The sequence below is a fragment of the Stegodyphus dumicola genome, chromosome 4 (genome assembly GCF_044657685.1).
Source record: "Stegodyphus dumicola isolate Sdum_Otavi_A_Nest chromosome 4, ASM4465768v1".
NCBI lineage: Eukaryota > Metazoa > Arthropoda > Arachnida > Araneae > Eresidae > Stegodyphus > Stegodyphus dumicola.
The window spans coordinates 29,161,231-29,181,346 of NC_140771.1; the positions used below are offsets into that span (position 1 = coordinate 29,161,231).

The following is a 20,116-nucleotide window of genomic DNA, read 5'->3' on the forward strand; positions in this document are numbered from 1 at the left end:
TAATAAGTAGATTATTATTATAAGTAGTATTATCAGTCATTTCGATAAATCCATGCTTCATCAAAAGTCTTCTATTTATCTTTGCCAAAATGATATTCTAAGACTGCACAATGTTTTCTGCATTCAGTCATATGCCTTCACAAAAGCCTGTAAACATTCTGCTATTTAAGCCACAAATCTCTCTTTATTGTCATTTAATACGATGATTTCACATTTGTTTTCTGCATTGGTGGATTTTTTGTTTTTATCTGAGACTTCATTTAAAAAAATTGGAAAGTGTATATATCTTTTCTGGGTATTCATTTTAAACTTTCTTTGCATAAAAGATTGATGATACATTTTTTCACTTAGAACTTTTAATAGCACAACATTTTGAATTGTGACATAAGAATATTTCTCTTCAAAAAAGAAAAACACGGCATTTTGCTAGGGAAAAAATTTAAAGGTGGCAGGTATTATTTCTCATTTAAAATTATATGCAGTTACCTGAAATTTTTATTCTACAGCATTTAAATTTTCATAATCCTTTATCAAAATACGTTTTGAAAATGTGTTAATGCTGTATGTAATACTTTTGAAAAATGTTTTAATACTGTGTGGAATTTTTTTATATACATAGAGAGAGAATGTTTCTTGTTGAAAATATTGTTGAATGTTATTTATTTACAGATTACATATTTTGACTGGTTTAATAGTTTCTCAAATTTTGAGACACTTTAATATATATACTATTATTCTAAAATTTATCTTTCTACTTTGTTATGTATTCATTTTGTAAAATATAACACCTTATTAATTTAGAAGTAAAACAACAATTTTATCATAGTTATATCACTGTATTCACTAAATCTATAAATTTTGTACACTTTTTTCCTTTCTGTATGTAAAGTGGGGGTTTTCAATTGCTTCTAAGCTTCTGACTGTAATTGTTAATAAAAATAATGCTTACCCTAACTTATAACTGCTCTTTTCTTTTAGTTTTTAAGTACTTATTTAAATTACAACTTTTAAGATAATATGGTATTTCGTATATTATGTGTTGATAGTTTCTAACTCCCTAATGATAACAAGGCTTAAATTATTGGTTACCCATTGTGACATTTGATGTATTAATGAATTCTCTGTTATAAAAACTACTTTGAATTCTAATACTTTTTTTTTTTTTTTTTTGAAAAATTTATCTTAAATATAGGTCATTTGTACTTACATTTCACTGAAATAAATGCTAATTCTCTGAAAGGGTAATGACATTAGGATTATTTTATTTAATTTTTTCCAGCATTAGTGTATGTTATGTTCAAAATACATAATGCTTTTGAATAATTAAAAATAATGCATGATGCTGTTTTAACATTCTCTTTCAGCATCTTCTGTTAGCTCCTTCAGATGTTGCAGGGTGGGGTATTTTCTTAAAGGATACAGCTCAAAAGAATGAATTTATTTCAGAATACTGTGGAGAAGTGAGTATTCTAAAACTAATTTCTTATTTAAAGTGAAAATGGCTTTCTTATTTGAGTAACTCTTTAGTTTCTAGTTTTAATTTTCAAATATAGTTTTCAGCTATATGTGTATTTTGATGCATAAAAGATATTGTTTTTAAAAGTGTTTATATTGCATCTTTAAAAATTTCGTTTTATTTAAAGCAATACTTTCAGTCATATTTAATGATTTTATGGCAATAAAAAGTCTTATTGCTTGAAAAATCACTGAAATCACATTCTGTAAGATTTCAGTTAAATGTCTTTCTGAAGAGCTGGACATATTCTAGTACTTTTCTTGTATAGGTTTAATTAACACTTTTTTTCAGTTTGACTGTATTATTAGAAATACTTGATTAATAATAGATTTTATTATTGGTGATAAAACTAAACATAATCTAATATCAAATTATTAAATATTGAGGAAAATTCATTGGCCATTTGTTGTAAAGATTTCTGTTTAAAATTATATAAACTAGCTACTTGCACAGCCAGCTGCCTCAAATATTTATTATATAAAAATATATATATATGTATTGATTTTAATAAATGCAGTTAATATAATTTCATAGGTCCAGCTAGCAGCTAATAATAATTGAAATGAATCTCAGTTTATTGCTTTAAATCTCTTATTTTATTAATTAATAATAGAATGGATTTGAAATAAAAATTAAATGATATTTTATGCCTTGCTGAACATCAACAAACTGACACATGGAAGATAAAAATATTTTAATTTCACCAATGATAGCCCTCAGGACACTGAATTTGTTTAATAAATTCAAAAGACAAATATTTTTCATTTTGTCGGGTGGCTGCTCACTCCTTTTAGATTGCCGATTTTTCTGATTGAATTTTAAGCGTAAATATCTTATCCTTTTCCCAATGGAAACACAAAGTTTTTATGTTATTTAGTTTTTAAACAGAAGTTTGCATAAAACATGAAATAAATAAATAATAAAAAAAAAAAAAAAAATTCCAGGCTTAAAGGGGCACATTTTTAGGTGGAACATTATATGTGTTCAGGTCAGGTAGCTCTGTGTGATGTAAAGTGGTTATTTTTCAAAGACAAATATATTGCTTTGGTATATATATGTATATATATATATATATATATATATATATGTATATATATATGTATATATATATATATATATATGTATATATATATGTATATATATATATATATATGTATATATATATATATATATATACATATATATCATTGGATGTTCTGGATAAAATTTGAAACATAAATAGGTTGTGCTTTACAGAGTGGCAACATAAATTGTTTAAATCGCTGGGTTTTTAATCAAAAATTCCTTAAATTCATACTAAATAAACATAAAAACAAATTGAAAATTCAGGCTTCAAGCTGTACATGTTAGGTGGTACACTATGTGTGTTCAAAATTTGGTAGCTCTAGATGTCATCATTTTTCCACAATGCAAGAAACTTACGTACATCCGTCACTTGTATGTGAAATTAAGAGAATTTGCAAATTAGGTCTATTTTTATAAAAGAATTGAAAATTATGCTGCCAAAGAATATGCAAATATTCTGAGCCAAATATTTAAGTATACACATGCGCGTCTGCAGGGAGTTGGTTGTGAAGAGAATGTAAATGCACCAGTGATTTTCAGTAGTTGTGTGCTCGTACTTCTTCATAACACTTATCATGTTTCTCGCAATAAGTTAAGTTTATAAAGTATTGGGTAGAATCATTAGCCATGAATGTATGGATGATGTATTGAGATAGAGAATTGTCAGTAGATTGGAAGCAGGCCAGTCACAAGTGCAGGTGGCTAAGAACTCAATGTAATGCTCAGTGTTATCTGACAGGGTTCGTAGCAGTCCTTACAAGTGCTTATAAGTCCTTATATTTGAAAATTAAATATAAAGGCCCTTATAGGTGCTTACTTTTTCTTTAAAGCCCTTTTTTTTTTTTTTTTTTTAGTGCTTATTTTTTGCTTTTAGTGCTTTTTTTAATGAACTCACATTACCCCCCCCCCCCCGGTACCAAAGCTGAAACTAAATAAACAACTTTTTTCCTTATATGGAACGTCAGATGGTGAATCATATTCCCGGAAATAGCTTTTCCCCCTTTCTCTGCATTAACGTAACCTATGATGCGCGCGAGAGTACAGACAGGTGCACGTCGTTCTATTGGTCAAAGAAATGCGAAAACCGTAGAAAATTCCGGTACATTCGGTATTCTTTTTCCTCCCACCCATATATTACACACGTTTGAATTTCTATCAAGATTTTAATAATTTACATTCTCGTTCCGCATGGTCAGTTCATATTCGTGTTTATTATGATCGTTATACTTATATTATGAGCATATGTATGAATATTTATAATAATATAGCTGGAGTAGCTGCTGAAGTGTAGATAAACTTCCAAAAATGGGTTTATTTTTACACAGATTAGCTTTCTAAGGAATAATATTCGGGATGGCTTAAAGGAAGGTAATCGAATAGTCAGAATAATTTCTTTTCTTTTTTGTTGTTTTGTTCGGAGGTTGGAAGGTTCTTCCCTTTCTCCGCAAAATCTGTAATATTGAAGCAGCGGACTTTTTTTTTTTTTTCTGTCACTATCCAATCTGGATTGAATAGGACTAAAAGTTTTGCGGTCTACTTAACCCAAGCGAAGAATGATTCTATTTCGGAAATTTAACACTCTGTTCAAAATTAGAATTAAAAACACCCCAGATTAGTAAGTTTCTTTCTTTTTCTTTATTCTCCGAATACCGGCAGCTGCTGATTCCGATTGCGTAATATCACGTATGGAAGAATTACACCGCATGTATTGTGCAATAACGTTTGCAGTATTTTGCAGAGATAATTAATTTTGATGTTCAGTCTGAGATTTATTTATGAACACTTAAAAGAGTTTTACTGTTCTTTCTAAGCAGAATATTTCTCAGTTCCGTTGGTCTATTTTTATATGATGCACATATCGATCAAATGTCAAAATCATTTATTTAGCTGAGAAATCTAAAGAACAGCTACAATCTCCCCCCCCCCTCCTCCTTTTCCAGTTACGCTCGACTGTACGGAATATTCAGCAATTTCCGAGTATGCGGGTTAGTTGAGCTTTTACTGTTAAAGGATGACTGCATGAAGCAATTTCCCGTCTCCTGATTTCAGAAATGTTCCTCTTTTTTACTTAAATTACTTTGCTTGGAATATATGTTAAGGAAAATCTGTTATGCAATGAAAATTTAGAAAATGTTCAGAATTTTCATTTAAGTTAAATTATTTAAATATTAATATGAGTGGAAAAATAAATTATATTTATTATTAGGTGCCAAGCGAATACAATTAATATGGCTTATTATTATTTATTTTCTATATTTTGAACTGAAATTTCATCATTAAATCTTGTAATATAGTTTAGTTCTGCATAGTTTTATTTTCTCTCATTGTAAACAAATTCTGTAAATTGAACTGTCATTTAAAATTTAAAAAAAAAAAAAAAAAAAAAGTTAATTGTTTTCCATGGTTGAGGTAATGCTCATTCTCTTAATAAATATAGCCTTGCTCATATTTTAAATTACAAGTCTAATTTTTCTTTTAAGGTTATGCAGTTGTGTATAATGTTATTAGACAGGTGCTTATTTTTTTTCTTAAAATGTTCTTGAAAAGTGCTTATAGGTGCTTATTTTTTTAACTAAAATATGACTATGAACCCTGTCTGAAATTTATGGAAACAGTTTCAGGACACTGGATCTATATTCAGAAGACCTTGACAAGGTTGACCAATATCCACAATGATGAATGAGAATTTGGCATTTTCATCATTATGAGTTATTTTAGTACTTTCATCATGAGAATACAAGGCTGCTATATCTTCACAATTCTCATGTCTGTTGTAAGCTACTACTGGAACCCAAGTTTCACAGTCTACAGTTGCCCAAAGGTTTTATAGGATAGGGCTGTATGCCAGAAGACCTATTGTTTGTGTCCCACTCACTAGAGAGCACAGTTAGCATGGTGCAGACATGTGCCTTAACCCTTTGATGTTCAGTGGATGAAAAAAAAAATTTTTGGAAAAAATAACTTTACACATAGAGAGCTAGCCTCTAATACAATGTTATTTCATGTGAAAAAAAACAGTAAACCCTTAAGGTAATTCATGACATGGTGGGATACTGCTTGTCTCACCACACACCTAGAGCAGTAAAATGGCATCTTTGCCACCGCGTAAATTCTCCTAACATGCTTATCTAAAGTGCTAGTTTTAGCAACCAAATGAAAATGCAAGATATAAAAAACGTTTTTGAATAATTATCTAGAAAATATTTATCATATTCGCAAAATAAAAAATATTTTTTTACAAAAAAAATTACATAATTTTTTTTAAAAATCGACCTCTGTATGACTTTTTTTGATATTTTTTAATGGTTTCATAATAGATTTGAAACAGAGAATATTTTCGCTCCAGTACTTTATTTGCTACAGGTTTGAAAAGGAAGATATATAGAAGGCCGTCATGATTTACATTTCACCTCTCTTTCCTCTGCTTAGGATATTTTTCTATGGTGAATCATACTTACATATCCATTCAGCATTCAATGACATTTCATGTTACAGAGTTATATTTTCATTTCTTTCAAAAAAAATACTAAATATTTTTTTCAAGTTTTAACATTATTGCAATTGATTAAACAATATTAAGTTTGCATTATCCACGTATAAAACGAACATGATACTTGAATTAAAAAAATATTTGAACGGTGCTGCCATCTAGTAGCAGCAATTCCTACATGCACGGTGGGACGTATTTGGTCCCACACCTCTTAATTTCAACCATTCTTAATTAATATATATGAATTCAAATGATATTTTTTTAGAAAAGGAAACTTTCACATAAAAATATTCATTCTAACACCAAAAGTTGTTCAGACGATTTAAATTGCACTAGAAATAAATAAAAAAATTTGTTTCAAAATTAGACCTCAAAGAATTTTTATTTTACATTATTTCTATGAATGAATATTAGTGCTCCCATCTGTTATAGATTTAGAGAACTAAAAGGCATAATTGTATGTATTTTAAATGGAATTTTGCAGCTTTCACCTGAGAGATAAAAACTGATAAGGCGTCCCACCGCTCATCAAATGGTTAAACGACTTCAGTGTAGCACCATACAGATGAGTTGCAATTCAGCCTGGATACTGATTCTCAGCTACCTGTAATCTGGTATGCCTGGAATATATATTATCCCTCTCTCATCAGTGAAAAGTATCATTACTGTAGTGAAGGTGTATAATGGTTTAGATAGGTATTTTGTTGGATGGCTGCACACCCCTGCATATGTTTGGCAAAGGTTGCTGGCTGCAATGAAGTATAAAGAGGAGATCTTAGAGTCGGCTATTCAGGGGCACAGTTGGTCCTAGGCTCTTGTTTATGGATGCCAGTGCTAGGCTGAGTACATAGGGCTTAGCTGGTTGATGATTACCTGGAAAGTGAGAATATTCGCTGTATGGATTGGACAGTCAGCTTCTGACCTCAATCCTAGAGAATATTTGTGATGCTCTTAGGAGGCCAATTTCATCTCACAATCCCAGAGTTAAAAACTGCTTTGCTGCTGGAGTGGGATTGACTGCCACAGAAACTTCTCAACTGCCGTCTGTTCAGTATGCCGACACACTGTGCAACTTGTGTGGCTGTGAGAGGGGACCATACCCCATTATTAGACTTATTTCAAGTTTGATATCACAACATGGATTTTGGACATCCCTGCACTATAAGCTTTACTAATGATCATGCATACATAAAATGACTTTTGAATGGTACATCTCTTTCTCTGTTATAAATGTACATTGCTGCTGGCCATTAAAATTGCAAGACCAGGAAGCAATGATCTGATGAACATCAAAATCATATGAAAAGAGGAACAGGTTGGAATATATGTACATATTCCAACCTGTTCCTCTTAATTAGTATTTCAGTGCATTTAGACGACGCAGGGGGAGAAATGACATCTGAAGCACTGCATAAAAGAAAAGCTGTGTAATGGATTTCTCATTTGAAAAGCTATTTGGTAGGTTGGAGTCTGCTCAGAATATCGTGTTATGCTTTGAATAATAAGAAGGAATGTTTACTAGCAAATGTCGAAATTCGATACAGGCAGGATTGCAGCCTATCGAGAGTGTGGATTATCATTCTGTGATATCGCCCGTCACACTGGTTGACATCCATCCACTGCCATGCGAATATGGAATTAATGGGTTTTTGAGGGTCATACTGAATGGTATGCAGGATCTCAATGCCCTTCTATGACTAATGCCCGAAAGGACAGACGTATTGTGAGGTCAGCCCTGCAAAACCATACAACCACATCATTGACCATTAGTCAGGAAATGGGCATGTTTGCAGCACGCCCAGCATCTGCTCATATAGTGCGTTGATATTTGCAGCAGCCTAAACTATCAGCCCAGCAACCATTACTGTGTCTTCATTTGATAATGCAGCGTAGAGAGAGATGGCAACTCTAGTGCACTGAATTACTAAGGTGGGTACAAGAGTGGCACAATGTTGTCTTTTCAGACGAGTCCTAGTTCTGCATGCAGTATTTTGATGACCATATATATATCTGGAGGATCTGAGGAGAACATACGTCACCTGCTTGCATTCGATATCGGCATAGCGGCCGTGAACATGGTGTGATGGTTTGGGCAGCCATTGAGTACATGACATGCACATCTCTAGTTCGGATCAACGGTAATTTGAACGCAGATCAGTGCATTTCTGACATCACATCTTATATGTCAGTGGTTGTGCCCTATCTTCGAGGCCTACCAGACGTCATCTTTCAACAAGATGATGCAAGACCACATGCTGCACATCATGTTCTGACCTCCCTCAATACACAGACTATTCGATTACTGCATTGACCTGAACATTCTCCAGAAATTGAAAACCACTGAAAACATTCGGTCATAGATTGCTGAGAGACTGTTCCCACCACCCCTTTCCAGCTAACACAGTTGATGAAGTGTGGCATAGACTTGAAGCAGCGTAGAAGGAGTTGCCCGTTTCTGTCATCCAAGCTCAGTTCAACTTCATGCTTAACCAGATAAGGAGCATTTTAGCTGCCAGGAATGGCAGCCGTTTCTATTGATTTAGTACTCTTGTAAACCCCTCAAACTGCTTACAGATTTAATCATTTTGCACTGTTTACGTACATTAAATATCTTTCTTGTATTTGCTTTCCTTCATCGTGTTGCAGTTTTAATTGCCACAAATTTTCAGATTCTTTTAACATTTAGAAATTATTGCATTTTTCAATGTAAGAAATTTTTATGATAATGCATATGCTTTATTATTATTATTATTTTAGGAACACTTTCCTTTCTATAAAAATGAGTGTGATTCTACTTTCTATAAGACTTTACTTTTAATAATAAATTCTGTGTGTATATTTAATTTCATTAGGGAAGTTAGTGTCTCTCACTTGAGAAAGTAATTCTTTCTAAGAAAAATCCAGTTCCAAATAGATATTAAAATTACAGCATATGATTTGTTAACCAAAAACAGAAATTTAGCATGAAAATTGATATCCTCCTAAAAAATAATACTTGTAAGCCAAGAAAGGTTTAATTTCAAATTTAAAAGAGATAATTTTAAGGATTTTTTTTTTTTTTTTTTTTTTGGCAGATAATACACAGAAACGTTTTTTCTACTCCCTTCTCTCGAGTTTTTAGTTCCTCAGTTTGACTTCAATGACAAATGTTAGGTAAAAAAAATGTTCTATTATGAACAATACAAATTGCTGCAAGAATGGAAATGAGAGATTTGATTGGTATTTAAAAAATTGTATGTTAATATATAAATAAATATGAAATTAAATTTCTAAAACAGTAGCATAAATAAAAATAAAAAATTCTCTGTATAATATGCAAATTAACCTGTATGTAATAATCTGAAAAAGTAATATGTACATGTTATTAATAAAAACTTGTAGCTTGATTCAAAATTGAAACATTTTTTCATAATTTTGTCATTTTAAAATTCAAAGCATTTTGGTTTCATATTATTATTTGCCTTAAAGAGAATTAATTTAAAATTTTCATTCCTTGTTTTCTTGCAACATTTTTCATTACATACAGAAATTACTATTTTGTATGTAATAACACTTTATGCTAAGGTGTATTCAGTATTTTATGAACAATGGAGGGAAATTGCTGCTGCTCTGTTGATGTGATTTTCTATTAATTTTGTTATTTAAATGCTCAGTTATGGGCAATATTTATCAGATCTGCACATTGAGGTTGTTTTGATATTTATTGCATGCCACTTCAAATTGTTGAAAATGTGTTTCTCTAGACTGTTTTTTAACTTTGCTCCTTTAAGAAAGAAGAAAGCTAGAACTTTTTTAACTTTGCTCCTTTAAGAAAGAAGAAAGTTTTCAGTTGCATCTCTTTTTTCTGATAATATGTGTGTTAGATCATGAATTCATGTTGTTTTACATTGTGATTTTTTTATAGGATAACACTGATGATAGAGGTGGACAGCTGTATATCAAATATATGTAGTACTATTATGGATCCAAATTCTATTGAGCTATCTGTTTGTGAATAACAGCATTTTATTTTATTTTTCACCCCTGGTTCTGTATAAAAGAGTATCAAGTAAACAAGGAATATCATTTCCAAGGTCTGCTGTTCCATGAGAAATCTTCAGCTGCAGAGGATATTTATTATGTTTTGTGACCACTTTTTATTTCCTGTAACATCATGTTGATTACAACATTTGCAATAACATGCAGGCAAACAACTTGGTATGGTAACATGTTCAGCCTTGTTCACTATAAGAGTGTACTGCAATTGAAATTTGTTTCTGGACTTTCCTCATATATTGCATCATCCATCTCCATGGCCAACTTACAGGTGGGTTACAAGGAACCATGTGTAGCAGAATGTTCAAACAGTCTTCACCAAAGGTAGCTGGAGCATAAGGCATTATTGTCACAGTTTTCATGTTGAAGTCAGTCAAATTGCTTTCAGGTTGTCCTTGAAGCAATACATCCTCACCATATATAGTACAAATTTGCTAATAATCTCTGCAGCTGAGGATACAGGAAATAATAAAAATGCAGCTTATTGTGATTTCATACTTCAGAGTCTGGAAAAAACGTGATTAATGATCACTGTTCACACAACCCAATATGGTTTTTATACAATGCTGATTCTATTTCTGTGTAACTGTTCATTGCCATTGCACTACATGAGTAAATCCTGAAATAAAAAAGGGTGAACTTATGCTGATGTTTTTGGTTGATACCATGCATGTTGGTGATTCATGCATGAATGTACAATAAATTCCAAGTAACTAAATCCCAGATACCCAGAACACCTTTTTATCCAACTACTTTTTCTTTTTCATAGGGCTGGTTAAATTAAGCCTGCTAATCTGTTTACCTTTATTTTTTTATTTAAAGTATTTAAAAGATGCAGTACAAATGTATATTTTCAATGTTTTAAATTAGTTTAAAGCTAAGTGTGTAGCATATAGATTTATCTGAATGTTTGGGTAAATACGAGGGCCATCCAGGAAGTAGATTACGTTTCCGTCTGTGTCCGCTAGGGGCGGGGCTAGCACGGCCATCTTGGGGTCAGAGCGTTGCGCAGCTCAGTCTGCATCTAGCCGTGCTAGTGAGAGGTTCGTGCTGTGCTCCGTTCAGATACTGTGACGGTTTGAAATGTCTGCGTTAATTGAAAATCCCGCAAGGTGCGCTCAGTAATAAGGTTTCTGACTGCAAAAAACTGTAAACCGATAGAAATCTATCGGCAGCTTCGTGAAGTGTATGAGGACAACATTATCACTGAAGGTGGAGTGCGTCAGTGGGTCATAAGATTTCAAAATGGCCGAACCAATGTTCACGACGAAGATCGAAGTGGGAGACCCAGCATAGTGACCGCCGAACTTCTCGAAAAAGTCGATGCTAAAGTCCGTGAAAATCGAAATTTCACAATAACGGAACTTTCTTTGAGTTTTCCACAAATTTCGCAAAGTTTGTTGCACGAAATCATCAGCGAAAAGCTTGGTTACCACAAGTTTTGTGCAAGATGGATTCCAAAAATCTTGACAGAGGACCACAAAAATCAGCGAATGGCTGCAGCGTTGAACTTTTTGGACGCTTACCATAAGGATGGTGACTCTTTACTCGATCGCATCGTTACTGGTGACGAAACATGGGTGAAACATGTGAACTGTGAAACGAAATTGCAATCAATGCAGTGGGGGCACACAAGTTCTCCCCAAAAACCCAAGAAATGCATGCAAACAATGTCGGCAAGGAAGATGATGGCGACTGTTTTTTGGGACAGAAAAGGTGTAATTTTGGTGGACTTCCTGGAAAGAGGCACTACAATAAACTCTCAAAGGTATTGCCAAACTCTCCAAAAACTCAGAAGAGCAATTCAAAACAAGCGCAGAGGAATGTTGAGCTCTAAGATCTTGTTGATTCACGACAACGCCCGGCCCCACACGGCAAATGTCACTCGTAAAGTTCTTGAATCTTTTAAGTGGGAGTTGTTTCCTCATCCGCCGTACAGTCCCGACCTGGCACCGAGCGACTTCCACCTATTCCCAGCAATGAAGAAGTGGCTGGCTATGCAGCGTTTTGATGACGACGCACAGCTGCAAGAAGAGGTAACGAAGTGGTTGAAGGCGCAGGCGGCCGAATTTTTCGACGAAGGAATTTCCAAGCTCGTACATCGCTACGATAAATGCCTTAATTTGTATGGTGACTATGTAGAAAAGTAGTATTTGAGTGTGGCTTTCATCTGTATATAATAAAATTTGTTTCCTATACTTTGTTTATTTTTTTATTCCAAAACGTAATCTACGTTCTGGATAGCCCTCGTATGTAGTCTAAAAGCAATTATGTATACTGATCCACTCTTTTATTGTATTCTCTGGGCCATTCCTTATTATAGCATGTGCTATTTTCTGAAAATAGGCCAAGCATTCATATTAATATTATGTCAGTTAACTGCATGAAGACTTTTTGTTTTACAGCACATAGTGTAAAAACTTTCTGCGCATGCGCCGCGTTGACACATGCGCATCGGCGTTTACGTGTGCGCGTAAGACCTTTACGACCGCGCATATGCGTGTGCACAAGGGCAGAATGCGTGTTTAATGTATAACAGATGGTATAAACTAAAATTATCTAATTATCTATTTCAGTTAATGTTGATGATTGCGTTGTTCCTTAATCTTCAAACGGGATCCAGCTTATTACTTTTTTCAGACTGTAAGAGAAATTTTATAAAAGTAAACTTGAACTTTCAATTATGTCAAATAGAATTTCTGATGCTGGAGCTCCCAAAGGATCTACAAAACGAAAGTACGTTTTGATGTCCATCAAACAAAAAGTGGAATTGCTGCAAAAAATGGATAAAGACATGAAGAAGGTGACAGAGAGGTTAGTGAAAACGAAAAAATTTCGATTGGCAAGTTAGTCGGTATTCTCGGCACAGCAATTACGGGACTTGAACAGCGGAACTTTGTAACTGAACAAGAAATTATGTCTGTTTATAGTATTAAAGATAAAGTATTATCACATAAAAGGAAGCAACTTAAACAACTTACATTGAAAGAAATGTTTAATAAAGTAAACAGATAAATAGTAAGCTTTTTTTTTTTTTTTTTTTTTTTGTAAAGTTTGATACCCTTTAGATCATAATTGTTCTTTATTTCATAAATTACGGTTTCATATTTTTAATTTTAGAATTTCTGCATGCCATCTTACGAGATTTAAATTGATGATCTATAATCCGGAAAAATCGATAATCTGGAATCGCCGAAGTCCCGACGAGTCCGGATTAACGACTTTTGACTGTATTAAAAAATAATAAAGTGAACAAAAAATGTTTTCTTAGTTTTTCCCCCCTCCCAGTAAATATATATATTTAGAGTTTACTGTAGTTGTAAATATTGAGATGATGTTTACCATGTGCATTCTTTAATTATAAAAATTCTGCATTAGTTTTATTATAGTAAAATAATCAGAAGGAAGAAGAAATTTGAAATTATCCTTTATGTTGAAATTCTTGTCATATAATATGTAAATATTGAAATTTAATAAATTTTTAATTAGATTTTTTTTTTTTTTTTTTTTTAAGATTATTTCACAAGATGAAGCTGATAGAAGAGGAAAGGTGTATGACAAATATATGTGCAGTTTCCTTTTCAACTTAAATAATGGTATACTATTTTATTAATTAATGTGATTTTGATATATTGTAAACTATGGCACTTAGTATGAGTAATCACTTTTCATGTTTAGATTCTTAAAATTGTTATAAAGTAAAATGTACGTAGAATGTAATAATTATAGTTTTACCCATGGTGTGCTGTCAGTGGAGTAGAGGGACTAAGCTAGTCCCCTAATATTCTTTGCATTAACATTTTCAAGTATACTTTTACCTAACATTCAAAAACATTAAACGGAACATTGTTTTACCTCTTTGTAAGCCATATGCCATTCAAGTGTATTCAGGTTTTTCACATGAATGTAAATGAGCTTAAGTCTTGTCGGCTATGTGCAAAGAACTAGGCCTTCCTTAGATATGCTGTCATCTATTGGAGTAGGTTGGTGGCATTTATTCTACAATTGGTTGGGGGGATGTGATGCATTTGGATTAACACCAACCCAATAAGTAGTATTTCTGTTAGTTCATCAGAGGAATAGTAGAGGATTCTAAAATATAATTTTGATTTCTGACAAACCTCTAAACCTCTGATTCCAAAGATTTTAGTTTTCCCTGAAAAAGCTTTCAAATTCATTAAAATTTCAGACACACAGAAAAAAATGAATAGGCATCTTATCAACCACAATGTGAAATTTAAAAGTAAACCTATGAATATAATCTAAATGCAAGAGAAAATGCTGTGTTGCATGAAATTCATTCTAACCCAGGTATTGTCATTTCAGAGGCTGACTGGTGTCAAGATAATTGTTATGGACAAAAATGTTAATGACTCTTAAATGAAGGGCCATGTAATTTGATTCCTAAAGATCCGTCACCTTTGGACCTCTCAAAAATGAAAACTGTGATTAATTCTTCACAAATCCGAGTGGTAAAGTCGCTGAACACTGGTAGTTCAGTCCGAGGTTCGAATCCCACGAACAGGATGGCTGCATGGGCGTATTCGTGGTTTTCCCCATGTGTAACGTGTATACGAACCAGTTTCCCTTAGAAAGTCCTCCATGAAGGCATCCCTCCCCTTAGGCAGATAGCTCTAGTGTTTGCTGTAATCTCAATATACCATACCTACCCTAAATTTGTAAAAGTGGTATTCTATTTTACCCTGTCAATCAGATTTTTGAACTGTCTTGTACCCATTAGCTAAATATTTAGTTTCTAGATTTTCGCCTTTTTTTAGTTAATAACACTTACACCATAAAAAATTCAGTAGAATTTATAAATAAATTAAAGTGTTTCTCCTAGAACTTCTGTCATGGTTTATTTTGATGTAAAATCATTATTCACAAATGTTTCAGTGGAAGGTTCACTTAAATGTCTAGAAACCAGATTTCAAGAATTTCATTTCTCGTGCATCAAAATTCATGAGTTTATTTCCCTTACTCAACTTAGTCTGAATCAAACACATCCTGTTAGTTTAACAGCTATGTAAGAAAATTTGATGTGATATGGTACTTATCAAATTTCTAAGATCAATTTTAATATCTACTTTAGTTTGTGTAACATATCAAAATCTAGTTCTTTTTTAAAAAACTATTAAATACATTAAAATTTTCTTTGATTTTCCCTTTCTGCTTAGATTTTGTGGTTGATGCTACTCGTAAAGGTAACAAGATTCGATTTGCAAATCATTCCATTAATCCTAATTGCTATGCCAAAGTTATGATGGTGAATGGAGATCATCGCATTGGTATTTTTGCAAAGAGAGCTATTCAGACTGGAGAAGAGTTGTTCTTTGATTATAGGTGAGTTTTATTTTTTAATAGGTATTTATATTTTAAAATATTGTTACATGCTGCTGATTCATAAAAATCTCTTTCTAGTAATTTGAGATGTGGACAGGGAAAACATAAATATTTATTTCAAATGAGTAGCAGCTCTTATAAACAAGGTAAACTGCTGTAAAAGATCCATTCATAGGAAAACATGGAGATTAAAAATAAATCATCCTAATCATTCAATGAATATACCTTATTACGAAAATTGTTCATAGGGCAAAGTTTATTTAAATCACTATTCATAGAGCAAAAGTTTCAATAGCTAAACATCTGTGAACCAGTTTTATTAAGAAATCCTCTGTGAAGGTATCTCTCTATTTAGGCAAATAGCCCTCAAGTTCCTTTCCCTTGACCAGCTGACCATGATTGAAAGCTTCCAGAATGTTATCATGTTAGTGAGAAACCACAAAATGGCATGAAGGCCCTTTAAGGCAGTATCTGCCCATAACTTCAGTTATACTTGAGCTATTCTTACAATTCCAATGTCAAGTGATTTAAAATTCTACAAAAGAAAGCTTGAAATAAAAACTTGCAAACTCAGTGAATGGTCACAATTACAAAATTAAATATACCGTTAACAATCAAAATTATCATTTAAAATGCATTGAATAATTAAATAATAACAATACACAACCTTTAAAAAATCATACAAACCAAATTATAGATAAGAAAACATCAGTATTTACAAAAATTTGCTGCTGTATTCTGTCAAATAATCACTTAAGCTTTATTCACAGTACTTTTATAATTTTCTAATAAATATGCATTATACTTATCATTTTTTTCCTCTTATTTATGATATTTTCACTTTAGTTGTTTCTATTCTAAATCTGTGCTATTTTTACTATCCTTCTTTTTTTAATTATGATATTCCTTAAATGGTTAAATTATTGTGAAGAAATGAAAAAAAAAAAAAAAGAGGTAATAAGATCTTAAATAATTGATTCAAAATTACAAAAATATGAGGATAGTGGTAAAATATTATCATCTAGCTGTAAGCTTAATTTTTAAAATGATGTGATGATGTATTGAGTAATGTGGTTTAAATGGAAATTTTATATTTTTAAAAATTCTAATTAATTTAGTGCAACAGTGTTTATCAGAATTAATGAATATTTTTAATATTTATGAGCATAAAAGTTGTGTGAAAATTCTCTCTGCTAGATAATTTTTATTTTTCAGAATATCCTGAAAAAGGTAAATATATAATATAATTTAATTTTAGAACACAATACTTGAGCACAAAATTTTAATACTTGAGAAAATCATAATGTATGCCATATTTATGCATGTGCAGGCTACACTTCTCATTCAAAGATTCTAATGAAATTTATGAAGCAGTGTGTATTTAAGGGGATGAATAATTTTAAAGCAGTTTATCATAAAACTGTCTTTATTACCTTAGGATTGCAAAAACTGTAATCACTGTCTTCATATGAAACTGACAACAGTTTTTGTTCTTGAATTCTGCTATCACTGTTAGCATTGCTTACAGATCACTTGAGATTTTCCATCATCTGAGAATCTTTACTCTCAGTTGAACTAGATACACCGAGTAATCTTCTGATCTGTCTATTTCATTGAAAATGGACACAACTTTGAAACATTTGGATAGCATTTTTTCTAGTGTTGAATGTTCATGAAGTCAGAATTCATTGGCTTAGCTGAAACAGCAAAGTTTTCTAACAACTGGATTTCCAGTGTTCTGCAAAAGTTCCAGGGGTGATTAAACACCAAGGGCAAAATATGGTATTTTGCAGTTGTTCAGAACAATGTATATAAAGTGATGTACACATCCACAATATGTGCAGGCATGGTTTGACAAATGTAATATATCTATTATGAATTTGTTAGATCATCATGGGCAAGGAATATACATGATATGTGTAGGGCAGATTGTAGTGGTGTGATACAGAGCATGAACACATTTTAACTGTTAACAAGTAATGCTGGAAAGTAATAAGTATTATAAAATTAGCCAAATGGCTTGTAATTATCATTTTCTGGTTCAGACTTTCGCAGTGGAGGTAACAGAAGTATCCAGTAGTACAGTTCCAACATGCACTTTGTATGGCAGTTTGCTATGCATTTCAAACTATAGCCTTAGAAGCACTTTCCACAAAGTGCAAGGCAACACTGTACAAAATATGGCAAATTACCATGGCTCTTGAAACAGATGATATAAAAGAACATAAATTAGTACAATTTCACCATTCAAATGTAACATAAAATGGCAGAATTTCACCATATGTCAAATTCTAGAGGCCACGTAACATGCAACCGTAGGCTGACTCCTTGCATTAAAAGAAGTAAGTAATGGAAAATGTTATTCACTTATTCCAGTTTAAAAACCAGCATATTCATTCAATAGTTTAACCATTCTTCTGTTATGGACATAAATTTTACTGTACATAAAAATATTTAATGCTTCTATCTGTGAGTTTAGTGTTGTCATTACATATTTGTGTATACATTCATTAATAGTGCTCACAGTTCTGCCTTCTCCCATCACATTACCATGCCATGGAGTGGTTGATGTATGTGTATGACGTGTGCAATTTTTTGATGGGGTGTGTGATCTCTGTTACCAAGTTATGGTTGAAAATGTTACAGATATGTATAACAAATCTAGAGGTTACGGGCAATTGCTACACATTCTGCATTTGTTGTTTTGGTCATATTCTTGAATACTCCTGAAAGTTTTATAGTGATTTTCATCAGAAAGTCTGACAGCTATCTGATTAGTGGCATCTCTTTAGCACTTCATCTTCAAAAACAGTAAAAAGATGCAGATGAACCTTTAAATGGCATGTAATGAATTCAGGAAGTGGTTGCAGCATTCCAGTCACCCTTTTTTACACCACAACCATGCTACTTTTCCCCTTTATCTCTCCTTCCTTATGTTTTTGGTCAAATGATCTCTGAACTAGTATGAACTGTTGATTTAATAGTGCATTTGTATGTAAAAACAAAATTATAATTGATATTATACTCGCACCAGTATTTCAAGCTGTAGTTTATCTTCTGACTGGGTTTTGCACTAAAAACTGACATAAAGTGGAAGCTTTTATCAGTGATGAATGCATTTGGTTCAGTATTGCTCTTCTGCTATCACTGTTTTCACCAGAACTGTTACTTGCCTGCTTAACTGTAGTGTCACTTGGCATATGAAAGAAGATAAGTGTTCCATCAGCATTTTCTATTTCCCAAAGTCATAGCATGTATCTTTTTCAAACTAAAAATACATTTCTGAAATGTGGAAATGTTTCTGTTGGTAGCTGTTAGGAAGTTTGCTGATAAATCACAGGCTCCTGTCATGCCATGAAACATCTTGACAACCATAATTTTCCTTAAATTCATTTTTGGGAATTTTAATATTTTGAACAATTTTTTGTGTTTTAGATTGAATTATGTCAACAGAAAATCCATTTGATCAAATGTCATGGAAATATTGCAGCAGATTTGCTTCTAAGTCAGGATTATTTGCTATCTTTCCATGAAGAGATTGCTGATTTTATGATGTTTTCTCAAAAGAATCTTTATATGAGTCCATCACCAGAAGCTCTTTTTCATCTACATGAAACTTTCTTCTTGCTGCTCAATTTCCACTATTTTTTGCTTAAAATATGCAGTTTTAATTTCATATAACTTACTGTCACTTGAATCATGGTGAAATGCTCACAGAGCAGCACTTTACAATAAGCATAAACTGTCATTTCATCCTCTTCACTGAAATGGAGTACAGCTTAAAAATGCACGTGGTTTGTATATGCACAAATACGGTATTTCTTTCCCCCCTCCTGTTTTTATCACTTTTTTGTAAATAATGTGCTGGATGGCAATTTAACTGCTCCTTCTTTTTTATATTACTTATCACTTTTCTTATGAAAAATAATAAGTATGATTACTAGGATTTATAGCTTATATTTAAATTTTTTTATAGGTATGGACCAACTGAACAGCTGAAATTTGTTGGAATAGAAAGAGAATGTGAATTTCCGTAAAAATTCTAAATGTAAAGTGTTTAGTAGTAATGTAATCTTTTTTATATAGGTTATATATTGTCACATTTTATTTCTTTTATATTTTCTTAAAAAAAGAGGGAATTCCTTTTTCAGCTTGTACATCAAATATAATTAAATTTTCAGCAAGTTGATAAATGCTTTATGTAAAGCAAAAACCAAATGAAGAGAGTTTATGGTCATCAAATGAATAAAATATTTTATTGCTGTACACAAAAATATTGCTTAGTTGGCATACTGCTATGTATAGTTGAATGTCTGTCTAAAAATTCATGCTATATAATATAATTCTCTTAATAATAGAGACTTAAAAATATGCTATTATGTATGTTTTTACTATTTCTTATGCTCAGTAATCAGCTTTATGCAAATAAAATTAAATTTGTGCTAAAATTATGTTTGTTTATTCATTTCTTATTTAAGATATAAAATAAATACTCTTTATGCATTAATTTTCTGGAAACTGTATTTTTACAAATTGTGAATTTAATTAATATATAAAAAAACAATCAGAGCTTGATATTGAGGCATGCTTTTTATTTTTCTCCAGATGGTTAAATATCTGTTAAATACTTTTTCATTCCCAAAAGTTTTATGATATCTCTCCTCAGA

The 20,116-nt window shown here is 32.0% G+C and overlaps 1 protein-coding gene across 2 annotated transcripts in view; it reads left to right on the forward strand.

The window, feature by feature from the left end:
* The window catches only part of E(z) (histone-lysine N-methyltransferase E(z)), a 106,391-nt gene extending 86,494 nt beyond the window's left edge, over window positions 1–19,897 (forward strand). For both annotated transcript variants that reach the window (XM_035351013.1, XM_035351014.2), the window contains exons 15-18: window positions 1,365–1,460; window positions 13,621–13,702; window positions 15,284–15,449; window positions 19,426–19,897. In XM_035351013.1, the coding sequence (XP_035206904.1) occupies window positions 1,365–1,460; window positions 13,621–13,702; window positions 15,284–15,449; window positions 19,426–19,486 (405 nt within the window). In that variant the 3' untranslated portion in view covers window positions 19,487–19,897. The remainder of the gene's footprint in view (window positions 1–1,364; window positions 1,461–13,620; window positions 13,703–15,283; window positions 15,450–19,425) is intronic.
* The last annotated feature ends 219 nt before the right edge of the window (window positions 19,898–20,116 follow it).